The sequence below is a fragment of the Hevea brasiliensis genome, chromosome 16, assembly GCF_030052815.1.
Source record: "Hevea brasiliensis isolate MT/VB/25A 57/8 chromosome 16, ASM3005281v1, whole genome shotgun sequence".
Lineage (NCBI taxonomy): Eukaryota > Viridiplantae > Streptophyta > Magnoliopsida > Malpighiales > Euphorbiaceae > Hevea > Hevea brasiliensis.
In genome coordinates this window covers 43,893,344-43,912,905 of record NC_079508.1, presented here as the reverse complement: position 1 = coordinate 43,912,905, position 19,562 = coordinate 43,893,344, and the positions used below count along the sequence as shown (strand labels likewise).

Genomic DNA, 19,562 nt, shown 5'->3' with positions numbered 1-19,562 from the left:
TACAATTTCCAAGTCTTCACCCAAGGAGCGTCAAGCAGTACATCAGCTCCTAATTTTGCCTCACCTCCAGCACCACCAAAACTATGTTTTACTCCTCATGAGCATTTTAGAATGACTTATGCCGGACCTACCACCAGTATTACTCCCCGAACTAATCCTCAACCCGTCACTACCACAAAATCCTCCTCGCTTGAGCAAGAAGTTGAGTTCGTAACTCGAAGTGGGAGGTGTTACGGGAACGAAGAGAAAGAAAAGAGGAAAGGGAAAGTAAAAATGGGAGAGTCACTAAAGAATACAGAAGAGGAGGTTGAGAAGGCAGAGGAAGTAGAGCCTGCCGGACATAAAGAAGAGGAAGAACTGCTACTCCAAATAATGAAACAGAGTGAGTATAATGTAGTGGAGCAGTTGAGAAAGACACCTGCCCGAATTTCACTGTTATCACTGATCCAGAGCTCAGAAGTCCACCGACAAGCCTTGCAGAGAATCCTGGATCAGGCCTTTGTAAACCCCGACATCACACTGGGGCAGTTTGAAAAGATAGTAGGGCAAATCCAAGCATCCAGTTTTGTTACTTTCTCGGAAGACGAGATAGACCCTACGGGTTTAAGGCACAATAAAGCTCTGCACGTGACAGTGAAATGTAAGGGTTGTATAGTAGCCAAGGTACTTATTGACAACTGATCCGCTCTCAATGTACTGCCTAGTGCTACATTGGCTAGGTTGCCAGTTGACCAATCAGATATACGTCAAAGTGCTATGGTAGTAAGAGCCTTTGACGGTACAAGAAGAGAAGTCCTGGGGAACATTGACTTACCACTTCAAATCGGTGCATGTACCTTCAACGTCACATTCCAAGTGATGAATATTAAGCCGGCCTACACTATGTTGTTGGGGAGGCCGTGGATCCATTTCGCAAATGCTGTTCCTTCAACTTTGCATCAGAAAATAAAGTACATCATGGACGGCAAAATCATCACGGTGAAAGGAGAAGAAGCCATATTAGTCACCAAGCCACAATCACTTCCCTACGTAGAAGCTGTTGAAGAGTCGTTGGAAAGTTCTTTCCAAGCCCTCGAATTACAAGACGCCGGGAAGGAGGGGGCTATGGCTATGGTGGCCAAAGTAATGTCAAGGAATGGGTATCAAGAGGGCAAAGGCTTGGGGACCGCTTTGCAAGGAATCGTGGAACCAATATCGGCTATCCAAAAGGTAGGCCGTTGCGGATTGGGTTATGAGGAGGACGCCCTTATGGATGGGCGATTCTGGATAAGGAATAGACTTCGGGATCAGAGGTTTGACTGGAAAATGGGAAAAAGGGAGGTAGTCCCGCGGATCACAGACGTTTTCACTAAATCGGTCATCGAAAATCCGACAGAGGTTGAAGAATCACCTGATGACCCATCCATCGATGTCATCCACTTGGATTCCTTATATGAGGCTCTGGTCTCGCCAGTGACTGAGGGGCAAGAGCTGGACAACTGGACAACAGAGGACATCCCTGTACTCAATTTCGAGTAAAGTACCTTTGGTCATCTACACTTGAACATTTTGTCCATGGTGGCAAGTGTAACACTGTAAATGGACCTTTTCTTATGGCATAAATATTAATGAATTAATAGCGCATTTTAAATCCAATTCTCTTTTCCTTTCCTTTTGAATTCCATCCTTATAATATGTTGTATTTTCATTCATTCAGGACCATTCATCAATTAACACCTAATAACACAATAGACTCAGAAATTCCTCTGGTTAATTTTGAAATCCCCATAACTGCCATTACTCCAAGTGATTTTGAGGAAGAGCTCACAGAAGAAAGCAATGGAAGGGATGAACCTTCCCTAGTGCCTTGTGGTGACGAAATATGCACCATAAACTTAGGCACGGAAGAAGTGAAAAGGGAACTTAAGATAGTGGAGAGTGAGGAATTGGGAGATATGATCAGTTTGCTCAGAGAATCCTGGACGTATTTTCCTGGAGCTATGATGATATGGTTGGTTTGGACCCCCAGATAGTGGCGCACAAAATTCCCCTAATTCCAGGAACAATCCCGGTAAAGCAGAAGCTAAGAAGAATGAATCCTGACACACTGCTCAAGGTTAGGGATGAGGTCAAGAAACAGTATGACGCTGGATTCATAGAAGTAGTCAAATATCCCCAATGGATAGCTAATGTTGTCCCGGTAATGAAGAAGGACGGGAGAGTTAGGGTGTGTGTTGATTACAGGGATCTTAATAAAGCAAGTCTAAAAGATGATTTCCCTCTCCCCCACATTGATGTGTTAGTAGACAATGCTGCGGGATTGGGCAGGTGCTCATGCATTGATGGGGCATCTGGGTACAATCAAATCCCAATGGATGATGAAGACAAAGAGAAAACCGCTTTTATCACTCAATGGGGAGTATTTTGCTATCGGGTCATGCCCTTCGGGCTGAAGAATGCTGGTGCCACCTATCAGTGCGGTATGGTCACATTATTCCACGATATGATGCATAAAGAAGTGGAGGTGTACGTGGATGATATGATCATCAAATCCCGGGAAGAAGAAAGCCATGTGCAGGTGCTGAGGAAAGTATTTGAGAGACTCAGGAAATATCAGTTGAAACTGAACCCTGCCAAATGCATATTCGGAGCTAGGTCAGAGAAATTGTTGGGATTCATAGTGAGCGAAAAGGGAATAGAGGTAGATCCAGACAAGGTTCGAGCTATTCAAGAGATGCCATCCCCAAGAACAGAAAGGGAGGTGCGTAGTTTCCTGGGAAAATTGAACTACATATCAAGATTTATTTCCAATCTCACCGCTAAAGCCGAGCCTATTTTTAAACTACTCCGAAAGAACAACACCACCCAATGGGATTCAGTTTGTCAAAAGGCTTTTGAGACAATCAAGCAGTATCTGTCAAACCCACCAGTGTTGGTTCCACCCGTGGCGGGGAGGCCTCTGATCCTGTATATGGCAGTCCAACAGAACTCGATAGGATGTGTTTTGGGACAACATGACGATACTGGCCGAAAGGAAAGGGCTATTTATTACCTGAGCAAAAAGTTCAATGATTGTGAGTCAAGGTACTCATTCTTAGAAAAGACTTGCTGCGCGTTAGCCTGGACAGCAAACCGCCTCAAATACTACATGTTGAATCACAAGACCTGGCTCATCTCCAGGATGGATCCTATCAAATATGTATTCGAAAGCCCATTCCTGCCAGGAAGGATAGCTAAATGGCAGGTCATACTCTCCCAATATGACATAGTCTATATGACCCGGAAAGCGGTGAAAGGTAGTGTGATCGCTGACCTCCTAGCAGAAAATCCTATCCAGGATTATGAAGCTCTGGATTTTGAGTTCCCTGATGAGCACATCAATGAAGTAGACTGCGCGGAAGGGGGGCCAGCCGATGTATGGGAAATGTATTTCGACGGAGCTGTCAATTTGTCCGGTAATGGAATTGGAGCTGTGTTGATATCCCCGGATGGAAAACACTTTCCGATAGCTGTCAAGTTGAGATTTGACTGCACCAACAACGTCACGGAATACGAAGCTTGTGTGATGGGTCTACAGGCTGCCATCGAAATGAAAATCAGGAAGTTGGAAGTATATGGAGACTCATCCCTGATTATTTATCAAGTCAAAAGAGAATGGCAAACCAAGGATCCGAAGCTAATCCCGTATCAGAAGTACTTATTGGAGCTGATTAAGAAATTCGAAGAAATCTCTTTCACTCACCTTAGTAGAGACAAGAATCAATTTGCTGATGCCTTAGCTACTCTAGCTATTATGGCTCAAATCGAAGAGGGTCAGATGATTCAGATATTGAAGATTAAAGCAAGAAGTGAGCTAGCATATTGCTTCATGATTGAGGAAGAACTCGACGGTAAACCTTGGTATCATGACATCCTGGTCTACATCAAAACCAGAGAATTCCCTCCAGGGGCCAGCAAAAACGAAAGAAGAATGATCCGAAGATTAGCATTGGGATACTTCCCCAGTGGAGAAACCCAATACAAGAGAAGCTCCAACGGCGAATTGTTGAGATGTGTGGATGCAAAGGAGGCAAAGAAAATCCATTTCGAGACGCATGAGGGAAACTGTGCAACCCATGCCAATGGACACATGATGGCTAAGCAAATCATGCGACGGGGATATTTTTGGACTACAATGGAAAAGGATTGCATCGAGTATTTCCGAAAATTCCATAAGTGTCAAATCTATGCAGATCCGATAAATGTGCCGCCTCACAAATTATTCAACCTCGCCTCACCATGGCCTTTCGCAATGTGGGGCATCGATGTGATTGGTCCCATCAACCCTAAGGCATCCAATGGGCACAGATTTATCCTAGTAGCAATCGACTATCTTTCTAAGTGGGTCGAAGCCACGTCATACGCCCATATCACGCAGAACACGTTTCTCAAATTTTTCAGAAGCAACATCATCTGCCGGCATGGTCTCCCCAATGAAATAGTCACTGACAACGCTAAGAATCTCAATGGTTCGAAGATTCAGAAATTGTGTGATCAATACAAAATCCGACACCTCAATTCCTCCCCATACCGTCCCCAGATGAATGGAGCGGTGGAAGCTGCGAACAAAAATCTCAAGAGGATAATCCGGAAAATGACGGTCACGTATAGGGATTGGCATGATATGCTTCCCTATGCTCTCCACGCATACCGGACTTCTGTAAGAACCTCAACCGGGGCAACTCCATACTCACTGGTTTACGGGATGGAAGCGGTATCACCTATTGAAGTTGAAATTCCTTCCCTAAGGATTCTGAAGGAATCAGGGATTGATGAGTCGGAATGGATCCAGTCAAGGTTAGATCAATTAAACTTGTTGGATGAGAAAAGGTTAGCAGCAGCATGTCATGGGCAGTTATACCAGATGAGAATGGCTAGAGCATTTGACAAAAGCGTTCGCCCATGCGAATTCCAACCCGAGGACCTAGTTCTGAAGAAAGTGCTGCCAAATCAAAACGATCCCCGGGGCAAATGGTCACCAACCTACGAGGGACCCTATGTGGTTAAAAAGGCATTTTCTGGAGGAGCCTTGATCTTGACCCACATGGACGGTGAAGAGTTTCCGAGACCTGTGAATGCTGACACTGTCAAGAGATACTATGCCTAAAAAAAAAAAAAAAAAAAAAAAGGAGTGAAAACACGAAAGGGCGCTCCTAGCAAAATGTGTGAAAGAAGGCGAAAACCCCGAAGGGGCGCTTTCTGTAAAACGAGTGAAGGATGAAAACTCGAAGGGGCGTCCTGAAAGCAAAAAAAAAAAAAAAAATCTAGGGGTGAAAACCCGAAAGGGCATCCCAAGAACCAAAAGGGAGAAATAAGGAAAGAAGGATGAGACCGAGAAGGGAAATAAACCGTCGTGACATGAGCCTTCAGAGAACTTGAAATAATGGCAGTTAAGGGATTTCAAAGCCAGCTACAAGGAATATGTGAGATCTATCCTTGTACCCTTCTTCTTTGAAACTATATCTTTGTTTTTATTAAAACCGTAATAAAGTCATACTTCATTCCCTATGCTTCTATCTTTCCCTTATATTTATTCTTTAACATTATCCTTCTGCAATCTCGTTATCTAATGCGTTATTAATCAGTTAAAATTTTTGCCATAAGATTAGGATTTAACAATTGATAACTGTTACACTCATTTCATATAGGCATTTTAGGGTAGTTTTGCATCCATTTTGCCCTTATATTTTAGTATATTTTATGTTTTTAGCTTTATTTTAGCTTATTTGTTAACTTTAGATACTTTATATTTGATTTTCGTAATTTTGTTGTTTTTGATAGGATTTTGTGGCAAATCGAAGATCAATGAGTGCAATAGAAAATAATTTGAAGAGATTTGAAGTTCTTTAAGCATGGAGGAAAGTTGAAGAAATCAAGCCTTGAAAGAGCAAACCAGCAGAAATTTGCTTGAGACTTTGCTTAAGATCATGCTTAGGGTAAAGCGGCTTAAGGTGCAAAGACAAGTCAAGCATGAGAAGAAAAGTCTATTTTACTCTAAGTCTGCGAGATTTCTTGAAGGTCCGCTTAACCTTAAGCGAAGGCGACCAGAGGCTAAATTTGCTAAGAAGTCGCTTAGGGTTAAGCCGAACCCTAAGCAGAATGCCCAGAACGTGAATAGTGCTGCTGACTTGGATAATTTTACACCTCATTTCCTATCCACTCCTTGGCTCTTATTTACTTTTAGGGCAACTTTTAGGGACGATATAAATACATCATTTCCTTATTTTTGCCACAAGAGAAAGGGGAAGAAAACAAAAAGAAAAGAAAATCTGATAGAAAGGGGGAGAGAAGACGCCATTTCCACAGGGAAGGAGTCTTGCACCAGCTTTTGAAGCTCGAAACTGCAGGCTTTGGTTCTTCCACAGGTTTTTCTATTTCAGTCCTCTTATCATGTTTTCCTTTACTTTTCCATCTATATTTCTTGTAAATACCATAATGAGTGAGTAATTTCCTTAGATTTCAGAGTTGGGAAATATGTTTTAGATTAATTTGTGGATTTAGATTGGGTATTTCCTTATTTTATATGAATATGAGTTTTGATTCATTCCTTGTGTGCTTGATTTACTTGCCTAATGTTGGTACCCATTGGGTATTGTGTTAATCTTTGATTGAAGGACCGAAAGGTGAAGGTCATTGATAGTTAATCAAGGATTGAACTTAAAATCACCTAGATTTAGAAATAAACTAGGACTTTAAGAGGAATTAATTATTGGTTACAAAACTTAATGGGTTTTAAAGTAATCAAATACATACGAAAGTAGGTTTGGTTATTTTAGAATACACTTTGATTTGCTTGAAAAAGATATCAAAGGAATTTAGAATCAATTTCCTTCAAACTCTATTTTTCCCTAAAAATTGGAATGCCCAAGACAAATCCCAATTAATTTATGCATAAACCCCCAACTCTGGAATCACTTTTACCATAATTAGACTTTCGTTTAAATTACCCATTGTTAATTTTAGTTTAGATTCTAGCTAGAATTAGAATTTATTTGATTGCTCTTCACCCATTTCAATTAGATTAATCAATTTACCTTGCTCATTTACATTTACCATTTATTCATTAATCATTAGCCCAAATAATCGCTTCATTCATAGTTTAGTAATCAAACAGCAAATCCTGGGAACGGAGCGATACTTGATTCATCACTTTATTACTTGAGACGACCCGTATACTTGCGGATTCGCCACATCAAGTTTTTGGCGCCGTTGCCGGGGATTTGATTTTTGCTTGATATTAAACGATTGTTTGTTTGGTTAATTTGGGCATTTTATTTTATTTTCTTTTTACCATTTTACTTTGAGAATTTGTTTATTTTTGTTTTTCAGGTGGTTTATTTTATGAGAAGGACAAAAAGTGAAGAAATCAATCTATTCTTTGACCTAAATAGAGAAGACAAAGAAAGGCTTTAAGAGCAGAATCTAAAAGGAGAAAAGCTGAAATTAAAGCTCAACAACAACAAGAAAGAGCACAAGAGCAAGAGCAATTACAAGAAGAAATGGCTGACAACAATAACAACAACAATAACAACCGCTCTGTGAAGGATCATGCCTATCCTAACATTGGAGATTTCATGCCAAGTATCACAAGACCAAGGGTAGAAGCTAATAATTTTGAATTGAAGCCTGCACTTTATCAAATGGTACAACAAGCACAATTTGGAGGAAATCCAAGTGAAAGTCCACATGTGCATCTGGCACATTTTCTTGAGATCAGTGATATGTTGAAGATAAATGGAGTTTCTGATGATGCAATTCGACTCAGATTATTTCCTTTTTCTCTAAAGGACCGAGCTAGAGAGTGGTTACATTCTTTGCCACCGGGTTCTATCACAACATGGGATGAACTTTCTCAAGCATTTTTGGCTCAATATTTTCCACCAAGCAAGACTAAGTCGAGAAATGAGTGACTTCTTTTAAACCTAGAGATGATGAGAGCTTGTATGAAGCATGGGAGAGGTACAAGGATTTGCAAAGGAGATGTCCACATCATGGGATTCCTAAGTTGATGCTTGTTCAACACTTTTATAATGGAGTTTCACCACTATTAGGAGTACAATTGATGCATCTTCCGAGGTGACCTTATGGAGAAATCAAGATGAAGCTTTTTCGCTCTTGATAAAATTGCTTATAACAACTACCAATGGAGTTGTGAGAGGAATGAGATCAAGAAACCACCTGGTATGTTCGAGCTTGATGCCATGAATATGATTAATGCTAAGTTTGATGCTTTGACAAAGAAGATGGACAAGTTAAGTATGAAAGTAGATTCTTCATAGGAGGTTCCGTAATACACTAGAAATTGAGCTGCAAATGTCAATTGTGCACAGATTTTTCTGCACTTAATCAAGATTTTTCAAGTGAGCAAGTGGATTATGTGGGAACTGCAATCAAAGATCGTGGTAACCCATTTTCTGCAACTTATGATCCAAAGATGGAGAAACCACCCAAATTTCTCTTGGGAGGTAGACAAGGGCAAAATCAGAATTTTCAAAGAACCTTCCGGATATCAACAACATCGAATTTTCAGAATAGAGGGCCTCCTCTGGAATTTCTAAACCTCAAAATGCACTGCTCCACCTCTACCACAACAAGCACAACTAGACAAGACACTAGATTGGAATCTATGATTGAAACTCTTCTTGTGAGCCATCAAAGTCAACAAGAAATGATTTCTCAATTAGCATCTAAAGTGGATCAAATGGCAACACACAACAAGATGTTAGAGAATCAAATAGCTCAACAAGCTAGCTCTTCAAATAGCAAAGCTTTTGGGAAGCTTCTAGCCAACCCGAGAATCCAAGAGAGCAATGCAATGCCATTACTTTAAGAAGTGGAAAGGTAATGGGGGAAGAACAGGAAATTGAAGTAAAGTTGAAAGAAAAGAAAGATGAGTGTGAGAGTTAATCCACTTCAACTAAACCTCAAGCAAGTAAGGAAGCACATCACGAGACAGAAGATCACAAGAAAAGAGAAGAGAAATATGTGCCTCCTGCACCATACAAGCCACCATTGCCCTTTCCTCAGAGGTTTCATAAAGCACAATTAGATAAGCAGTTTGGGAAATTCCTTGAAGTTTTGAAGAAGTTGTATATCAACATTCCATTCACCGATGTCATTTCTCAAATGCCTTCTTATGCTAAGTTTTTGAGGGAGATTTTATCAAATAAAAGAAGGTTGGAAGATTATGAAACTGTTGCACTTACTGAGAAGTGCAGTGCTTTATTGCAGAACAAGCTCCCACCAAAGCTGAAAGATCCTGGAAGTTTTTCCATACCATGTCACATTGGAGAAACAAGTATTGAGAGAGCATTATGTGACTTGGGGGCTAGTGTTAGCTTGATGCCACTTTCCATATGTGAGAAGTTAAAGATTAGAGATCTAAAGCCCACAACTATTTCTTTGCAGTTAGCTGACAGGTCTATAAAGTATCCAGTTGGGATTTTAGAGAATGTACCATTAAAAGTTGGAAAGTTTTTCATTCCAGTGGATTTTATTGTACTAGAGATGGAGGAGGATGTAAGAACGCCCATCATACTTGGAAGGCCATTTTTAGCCACTGCAGGAGCTAATATAGATGTAAAGAATGGGAAATTGAAGTTGACAGTGGGGGAGGAGGAAATAGAGTTTAATTTATTCCAAAATTCCAAGGAACTAGCTGTGTTGAATTCTTGTTATAGGGTAGATGTTATAGAGCATGATGCTGAAACTGAAGTTACTAAACTAGAGGAAAATCAAGCTATTCCAATGCAATGCAATCAGCATAAAGTGCAAAAGAAAAAGTCAGCTTCACCATCTAGTTTGATTAACAATGAAGCTTCAAAAGTTAAGCTCAAGCCTCCATCAAAATCACTCAAAAGAGGAGATTCATCTAAAGTTTGTAAGAATATTCCTCAAGATATAGTTGGGATTCTGAACAAAGCAACAGGTATTTTCACACATAATGGGAAAAAGTTGAAATATAAATTCATTTCAGCACCTGTTGTGAAGGGAGGTAATATTTTCCAATTCCAACCACCATGAGCTTTGAAAAGAAGGTCAAGCTTAAGACCTTAAACAAGCGCTTCTTGGGAGGCAACCCAAGCATATCCTTTTATAGTTCATTAATTTTCCATTTCATTTTCATTTCAGTTTTCACCCTCATTAAACTCAAAAGTGACATTTGCTTATCTTTTGTAGGTCATTCATGAAGATTGGGCAAGTTTACACTTGTTGCAACAGCAAAGAATTAAAGGGAAGCATGTATAAGCAAAATTCTGCACTTTATGCAGTACCTGTGAACAGTAACACCTTTAAACTTGTGCTAAATTGTTGATATTGCAATCTACTTGATGGCACATGTTTGATTTTGTGTCTTGTGTAAATTCTGCAAAATGCAACTTGAATGAGGATCAATTTTAATATTTAGGACTGATGTGAGCTTTATTGAAGTGCAAAAATAGTGTTTGTTAAGTTTTACCTTTTAGTGTATATATAATTTTGTAGTCTGATAGGAATTTACATATTTTTGTTTGATTTGCTGCTAGTTTTTGTAATCTGCAGATTTTTGTTACTGTTCATGCTACTGTTCATGCTGCTTAAAAAGTCAATTTCTATGTCTTTTCTGCAATTTTTGAATGTTTGGAACTTGTCTCAAATGCTGCTGAAAATGTGCTTTGGGTATAAGCTTGGAAATCAAACCATTTCATTGGGTTTGCAGAAAGGTAGTTACAATCCATGCTTAATTTAAGTTATTTACCTTTCAAATCCCTTCATGGTTATGTTATGTTTGATGAGTTCTAAGAGATGATGAGCTTAAATTCCTCAGTTTTATGGTGTTTGTGTGTATTTGGTAATTGCTAAGGGTCATGACAGCATTCCATAGCATTTGGACTGTTTTTGGTAAGCAAAACCACAATTTTTCCCAAAACTCGCGAAACTTGTCGATGATGTTGCTTGTCAAGCAAAGTCTTAAGCAAATTCTCATGAACCTTATGCTTAACCCCAAGCACACCAGATTATCGCTTGTCCGTCCCACATTTTAAAAAGCCCAAAACTTCCGCCATTTTTATAAAACCTCGCCACACTCCCAATAAGCCACAACTCTCATTCTACATGCTTCAAGAAATGAAAGACCTCACGTAAAATTTAGAAACCGCTCAAGCTTGGACCACAATGAACCTCTCGCAGAACCTCCGGCACTCGATGCAAAGAACAAAGCCTTGACAGCAGAGCTTAAACAGTAGCAGCAATTTAGTATTAATTTTAGTGCAGTTGCAATAGCAGTAACAGTACTAGTTTTTCAATTCAGTTTTAGTTTCTGTGTTAGGTTTATTTTGTAATTTGTTTATTTTAATCTTCAAACTTTTATTTTATTTTCTGCTATGGACATAGTTATTCTGTGAATGCTTTTTGGTTTAATCCTTTATTTAACTGTTAGATCTTATTTCTTTACACTTTTTCATCTTCTTGCACATTATTTTGCACTTTATCTTTTTCTTCAATCCTAATTTTGTTGACATTGATGAGTTGCATAATTTTCTTTGAGCCGCATCTGTTTCACATCATTTGGAGGTAACAGCTTACCCTTTTACTATTTATGCTTATGGTATGTTGCCAATGCTTATGCTTTCGCTTTACCCTACGCAGCAGGTTAAGCAACATCTTAAGCAGTGTAAATTCATACATTTGGGATACTTTTTCACATTTTTCTCTCTAAAGCTTCATTGTTAATATCATTTTGAGCTAATTTTGAAATACTTGAGCTTACATTGATTTAATCCCCAATTGTATATATTTCATTAATTGATTAGTTCACACAATTTTGCCCATCTTTGCATTCATTTTAAACATTGAGGACAATGTTTCATTTGAGTTTGGGGGTGAAGGCAAAATTTTTGCAAATTTTTTAAAATTTTCTTTTATTCATTTATTGCATTTCATTCATCCATATATAGATAATCCATACACTTATACATATACCACACACATGTCTATACCCATATACATACATTTGCATATAGTTTTCATATAGATTACATTTAGTTTTAATTTGATTTATGCATTCATTTTAGGATCATGCATATCATAAAAACAAATTTTTACCTTGTCCTTAGAGGATTGAGAATTGCTTTGAAGAGCAATTAAGCTTACTTTTAGAAGGGTTTGATGGATTGAAAGTCCTGGATAGGTGCAAAGTTATTAAATTCTTGCTTGAGTTTATATCTTCTTAGCCAAGGGCCACCCAATCTATTGCATTGACTTTGAGTGCTTAGAGAAAACTCTAGGGTGAGAAGTAGCTAATTGATGTCTCACCAATCCTAGAACAATCTTTCTAATCCTTTCAAGGCGAAATCATAGCATGCACTTGAAAAAGAAATGATCTAGGCATTCTTTAAATTTTAAACCCACATTTTAGCCTTAGCCAACCTCACTTCAAAATTTCCTTTGAAACCAATTTGAGCCTACATTTATCCCTCTTATTCCTTTGGAACCCACATTACTACCTAGCCATAAACCCAAACACCTACCTACCCTCTATGAGAATAATTCTTTGAGTGATAGATACACATAAAAAAAAATAAAAAAATAATAATAATAATAACAATTAGTTGGGAGAAGTGGCTAAAGTAAAAAAAAAAAAAAGCTAGCAAATTCAATTATGGTATGTAAAGTAATTAACCACTCAAATACACAAAGAAATGAGTTTGGGGGTGAATTGAAAGGGACAATTATAATTCAAAGTCAATGTTTTTATGTAGTCCCTCTAAAAGCTTCAAAATTATATGCTAGCATTGGTGAATAGTTGTAAAGTTCCTTCTCCCATTTGATTCAAAAAAAAAAAAAAAAAGATAGAAAAAAATTTTGTGTGTCTTGATCTTTTAATAATTTGATTATTCTCATATTTTGTTACCTTTATCCTTTCTTTGTTAGCCACATTATTACCCCCTTAGCCCCATTATAACCCTTGAAAGTCCTTTTGATCTTTTGATGGTGTTTTGTTACATTAGTGGAGATTGGAATAGGAAAATTGCCTATGGGATTGTGATATCTAATCCATTCATTTACTTCCATCAAGTTTTTGAGACACTTTAACTTATGGATTACCCTATAGTCTATTTAGGCATAATTATTCTTTGTGATTGATTGGTTTGGGCTTGATAATATGGATAATTGACCCAAGGCTAAGCGGTGATAACTTTGGTAAGGATTAAATTCTTGGCACCTTGAAAGTGGGTATATGGTGTGTTGGTGGCTAAAGGTAAGCTTGAGAGTTCGGATAAGTAATTTTCATAAATTTAAGGTAAGGTACCCCAAATTGCATTAATTGTTTTTAATTTGCTTGAGGACAAGCAAAGGTTTGAGTTTGGGGGAATTTGTTACACTCATTTCATATAGGCATTTTAGGGTAGTTTTGCATCCATTTTGCCCTTATATTTTAGTATATTTTATGTTTTTAGCTTTATTTTAGCTTATTTGTTAACTTTAGATACTTTATATTTGATTTTCGTAATTTTGTTGTTTTTGATAGGATTTTGTGGCAAATCGAAGATCAATGAGTGCAATAGAAAATAATTTGAAGAGATTTGAAGTTCTTTAAGCATGGAGGAAAGTTGAAGAAATCAAGCCTTGAAAGAGCAAACCAGCAGAAATTTGCTTGAGACTTTGCTTAAGATCATGCTTAGGGTAAAGCGGCAGTGCTTAAGGTGCAGCACAAGTCAAGCATGAGAAGAAAAGTCTATTTTACTCTAAGTCTGCCGAGATTTGCTGAAGGTCTGCTTAACCTTAAGCAGACAGTGCGACCAGAGGCTAAATTTGCTAAGAAGCTGCTTAGGGTTAAGCCGAACCCTAAGCAGAATGCCCAGAACGTGAATAGTGCTGCTGACTTGGATAATTTTACACCTCATTTCCTATCCACTCCTTGGCTCTTATTTACTTTTAGGGCAACTTTTAGGGACGATATAAATACATCATTTCCTTATTTTTGCCACAAGAGGGAGGGGAAGAAAACAAAAAGAAAAGAAAATCTGATAGAAAGGGGGAGAGAAGACGCCATTTCCCCTGGGGAAGGAGCTGCTGCACCAGTTTTGAAGCTCCAGAAACCAGAGGCTTTGGTTCTTCCACCTGGGTTTTTCTATTTCAGTCCTCTTATCATGTTTTCCTTTACTTTTCCATCTATATTTCTTGTAAATACCATAATGAGTGAGTAATTTCCTTAGATTTCAGAGTTGGGAAATATGTTTTAGATTAATTTGTGGATTTAGATTGGGTATTTCCTTATTTTATATGAATATGAGTTTTGATTCATTCCTTGTGTGCTTGATTTACTTGCCTAATGTTGGTACCCATTGGGTATTGTGTTAATCTTTGATTGAAGGACCGAAAGGTGAAGGTCATTGATAGTTAATCAAGGATTGGAACTTAAAATCACCTAGATTTAGAAATAAACTAGGACTTTAAGAGGAATTAATTATTGGTTACAAAACTTAATGGGTTTTAAAGTAATCAAATACATACGAAAGTAGGTTTGGTTATTTTAGAATACACTTTGATTTGCTTGAAAAAGATATCAAAGGAATTTAGAATCAATTTCCTTCAAACTCTATTTTTCCCTAAAAATTGGAATGCCCAAGACAAATCCCAATTAATTTATGCATAAACCCCCAACTCTGGAATCACTTTTACCATAATTAGACTTTTGTTTAAATTACCCATTGTTAATTTTAGTTTAATTGCGAGCTAGAATTAGAATTTATTTGTTTGCTCTTTACCCATTTCAATTAGATTAATCAATTTACCTTGCTCATTTACATTTACCATTTATTCATTAATCATTAGCCCAAATAATCGCTTCATTCATAGTTTAGTAATCAAACAGCAAATCCTCGTGGGAACGATACTTGATTCATCACTTTATTACTTGAGACGACCCGTATACTTGCGGATTCGCCACATCAATAACCTCACATACTTTACTATGAGATTTATAGGGAATGACCAGGAAAAGGGTACACAAAAGGAAAATAGGGATGAAAACCCGAAAGGGCATCCTAGAAGTCCCAAAAAAAAAAAAAAAAAAAAACTAGATGTGAAAACCCGAAAGGGCATTTCTAGTCATATAGACGAAGGGGAAGTGAAAACCCGCAAGGGCGCTTTTCGGGAAAAAGTCGAAAACAGAAGAAGGGCATTTGAAAAGTGGGGTCATAGGTCAAGTCTTGCAACTCGTCCTCCATTAATCTTTGGCCTTTGGGTTTCTGTTAAGTACACTTCATTGGGGAAGAACTTCTTGTGTCCGGATTAGGCTTGCTTTGTAAGTGCAATTTACATTTCCTGTTATCAACCTCTGGTTCCTTGATCTAAGTTGATTTTAAGTTTCATGCATTTAAATTTCTAGTTATCAACCTCTGGTTCCTTGATCTAAGTTGATTTTAATTTCCTGCAATTTACATTTCCTGTTATCAACCTCTGGTTCCTTGATCTAAGTTGATTTTAATTTTCTTGCAATTTACATTTCCTGTTATCAACCTCTGGTTCCTTGATCTAAGTTGATTTTAATTTCCTGCAATTTACATTTCCTGTTATCAACCTCTGGTTCCTTGATCTAAGTTGATTTTAATTACCTGCAATTTAAATTTCCTGTTATCAACCTCTGGTTCCTTGATCTAAGTTGATTTTAATTTTCTTGCAATTTACATTTCCTGTTATCAACCTCTGGTTCCTTGATCTAAGTTGATTTTAATTTCCTACAATTTACATTTCCTGTTATCAACCTCTGGTTCCTTGATCTAAGTTGATTTTAATTTTCCTGCAATTTACATTTCCTGTTATCAACCTCTGGTTCCTTGATCTAAGTTTCATGCATTTACATTTCCTGTTATCAACCTCTGGTTTCTTGATCTAAGTTGATTTTAATTTTCTTGCAATTTACATTTCCTGTTATCAACCTCTGGTTCCTTGATCTAAGTTGATTTTAATTTCCTGCAATTTACATTTCCTGTTATCAACCTCTGGTTCCTTGATCTAAGTTGATTTTAATTTTCTTGCAATTTACATTTCCTGTTATCAACCTCTGGTTCCTTGATCTAAGTTGATTTTAATTTCCTACAATTTACATTTCCTGTTATCAACCTCTGGTTCCTTGATCTAAGTTGATTTTAATTACCTGCAATTTAAATTTCCTGTTATCAATCTCAATTTAAATTTCCTGTTATCAACCTCTGGTTCCTTGATCTAAGTTGATTTTAATTTCCTGCAATTTACATTTCCTGTTATCAACCTCTGGTTCCTTGATCTAAGTTGATTTTAATTTCCCGCAATTTACATTTCCTGTTATCAACCTCTGGTTCCTTGATCCAAGTTGATTTTAATTTAACTTCTGATACCGATCCCTAGGTCATTGACTTAGGTATGCTTTAGTTTCGGACACCTAATCGTCCAAAATACGGGCCTGAATCTTTACATAATTCCTACACGGGAAAATTTTTTCCCCTTAATAGAAATTATGTAAAGAGGGGCAGCTATCGACACCATATTTTGGCCGATCCCCAGAATCAATAAACCTTGAAACCGATCCCCAGAATCAATAAACTTTGAAACAGATCCCCAATACCAAGTATCCCTTTGACTATTAAATCACTCACCGATCTCTCAAACCCATTGTCGAATCTCCGGACCAGTCAAGTATATTCCTGATCTCTGTTGGCAAACGAAATGAACTGACTCTAGATCTTTTCTTACCAATTTTATTGCCGATCTCCCATTCAAAAGTTTAAGAATAATCAAAGGTTCTGTTCCGGTTTAAGGATGATTCCGATCTTAAATGTTCAAGCCAAATTTCTAATTTTAATCAAGTTTCATTTAGCGTTGGTTCTCTACCGATCTTATGCTCATTGTGTTTTCCGATCTCTCACACTTAGGTTGATAATCACTTTCAGTTATTTCAAGACACTCAAACAATCAAGTGTTTAATAATTTAGAAATTTTCCGATCACAACCACTCATAGAACAAAAGAGGCATTCCATTTCATTTCATTTCAAAAATTTGTACAAGTTATTCAGCTGGAGGATCACCCCCAGCCTGATCTACATTTTGTCCATCTTCTCCCTCACCCTCAGCCTCTTCCTCACTATCCTCACCCTCGCCTCCGGGAGCCAGGTCGGCCATCCAAGAGAAGTCCTCCTCTGGGTAACGCTTCTGGAGCTCGGCCAAGAGATCCTTGTGAGCATTCACATAAGCACCGGCTATTCCTGTCACCATCTCTTCATCTTCTGCCTTAAGCTCCTCGATGGGTGAGCGACCTAAGCGACCGTTGGCCGGGCGCTGGACTTCTCTAAGAGCATGATCCCTTTCGGCGAACATGAGCACATTCGGCGACTTATCCTCATAGTACTTCATACGTCCCTCAATTTGAGATATGTAATCCTGAGCGGATGAGAGTTGGGATCGGAGGGATGCCACTTCTTGACTCTTCTTCTCGACCTCCTTACCCAGGCGATGAGCCTTTTCCCGGACTATGTGCTGGTTCACCAGGCACTCTACATTCAGACTCATGGATCGGGTCAGGATGTTGTCAAGATTGTCCGGAGACAGTCGGTCCCGATCTTCCCGAAGGCAGATGGAAGACCCCAAGACTTTGGCAAAACCTGGGTTCTCCCGAACAGTCTGGTTCTTCTCAGGGAAGCGATCAGCACTTGAGCGCCACGAGGAGGGGGCCTCGCAGAAGGTTGAGAAGGACCCCCTTCTGTGCTTGGAGCAACTGGAGGAAGTGGAGGCGGCTCTTCTCGCCGAGGAGGAGATCGGACAGCTTCTGCGATCGGCGGTCTCGAAGGTCGACGCGGGCCTCTTTGTATCTCCCCAGGTTCATGGCCGGGTGTTTGAAGCAGTTCCGAACGCTTCATCTCTTTTACCTTTCAGGAAATCTCTCTTTCTTTTTTCCGCTTCTTGGAACCCTCACCACCTGCCATACCTGCACAAAGAAGAGGTCAGTGAGATCGCTAAGGTCTTGAGATCTGATATGTAGAAAGTACCGATGCCGAGGTCAGAGAGCGGAAGCTCGCGATCTTGGCCGGTGATCAGCTGTATAGTCCAATGATGCATTTCGGCGATCCACCGCATCTAAACAGGAGAACTTTTGAGTGGCCGCCTGATTCTTCAGTTCCATCACTATTAGGCCTTCCTCCTTGTTCAGGGTAATACGCTTCGGAATCAAGGGCCTCTGATGCCACCAGCTACGGGGGAAGCCCTCAAAGCAGTTCGGATTTTTGCTCCTCAGAATGAAGAAGCGGTTCTTCCAATTCTTAAGGGAGGAGGGCAGATCGGTAAAGAGCCCACAATGAGGCTTCACCTGAAAGAACCAGTGCTCGTCGTCCTTTCAGCGAGTTAGCCTGTGCAGTTCGGCGAATACCTTAGCCGTAGGACTGGTTCCCTTAGCTCGGTACAGGCCTCGGAAGGCTACTAAGATCCGCCACGAGTTAGGGTGAACTTGGGCAATGCACACTCGGTGATATTTTAGGACCTCTTTGAAGAAGTCGTCCAGAGGGAACCGAAGACCGGCCTTTAACTGTTCCTCGTATACCATAACCATGTCATTCTCTTCAAAGAAGTGATCGGCTCGGTGATCGCCTTGACAACGGATAAGTTCGTACGAATCAGGACGAATATTGTACTCCTGGCTGAACGATTGCAGATCGGTTTCTTGCAAGATTAATAGCAGCTCGTCTATAGGAAGATTCTCCCTCCCTGAAGAAGGTGCAAGCCTCGGTGGTGCGGTCCGCCCCCGAGCTGGAACGGAGACCCTAGGAGGTTCTGGTTGTGCCCTTGGCCCGACCACCTCTACTTCATCAGACGACCACGAGAACTGAATGGAAGGAGGGCTCGTCGCTCTCTCGACGCGCGCTCATTTTCAAAGGAAATAAAGAATTTAAACTAAAAGAAAGATCAAAGCCCTTACGGAACTGATCGTCGGAAGAACTTGAGAAAACGAGAGGATTTTGGGGTTGTTCGCGAGATCAAAATGGAATAAGAGACCAACCGCTAACCCAATTTCTATTTATACTCATCCGAGCATTTAATGCTCACGATGTTCCGCTTTGCATCGGTTAGCGGGACTCGCCACTGCTACGACACGTCTCACGCATATTCCCAAGATCGGTTAATTATTGAGCGGCAGATCCAGGTGTTTCGAATTACGGATCGGATAAGTGTCGTTCAGGTAAAGAACCAGATCGGATAATCACATTAGAGATCGGAAAATAATCAATGCAATAATAATAAGATGATAATCGACAAAATAAAGTCTTTATTTTCAAAAGATCGGATTACATCATTTGGGTGATCTCTAGGGATCGGATTACACTAAAATTGGATTACATCATTTCTGTGATCTCTAGAGATCGGATTACATTGAAAACAAAATACATCATTTGGGCGATCTCTAGGGACCAGAATGTCACATTGTGACTGATCCAAAGGGGTGTCACCGACTCGTAACCGAGGCGTCATTTAACACCCAATGTGGAGGAAAGCCGCTGTCGGAACACCCAATGTGGTGAGAAGCCGAATAAAC

General features: G+C 39.3%; 1 protein-coding gene and 1 non-coding gene across 2 annotated transcripts; one reads left to right on the top strand and one right to left on the bottom strand.

Moving 5' to 3' along the window:
* Positions 1–7,911: 7,911 nt before the first annotated feature.
* Positions 7,912–8,016, bottom strand: LOC131175073 (small nucleolar RNA R71). Its single transcript, XR_009145233.1, has one exon. It is a non-coding gene; the product is annotated as a small nucleolar RNA R71 (small nucleolar RNA).
* Positions 8,017–8,828: 812 nt separating this feature from the next.
* On the top strand, positions 8,829–10,266 carry LOC131174626 (uncharacterized). The gene is made up of 4 exons (XM_058138382.1): positions 8,829–8,859; positions 8,948–9,107; positions 9,195–9,843; positions 10,198–10,266. The coding sequence occupies exons 1-4, from the start codon at positions 8,829–8,831 to the stop codon at positions 10,264–10,266; spliced, it is 909 nt and encodes a 302-aa protein (XP_057994365.1).
* The last annotated feature ends 9,296 nt before the right edge of the window (positions 10,267–19,562 follow it).

Bases quoted from the DNA above. Each gene is read 5' to 3' on its own strand.
- LOC131174626 (XM_058138382.1), top strand. From the start codon at position 8,829: ATGCAATGCCATTACTTTAAGAAGTGGAAAG. The intron at 8,860-8,947 runs GTAATGGGGGAA...CTAAACCTCAAG, and splicing joins TTACTTTAAGAAGTGGAAAG to CAAGTAAGGAAGCACATCAC. The intron at 9,108-9,194 runs GTATATCAACAT...AAATAAAAGAAG, and splicing joins CTTGAAGTTTTGAAGAAGTT to GTTGGAAGATTATGAAACTG.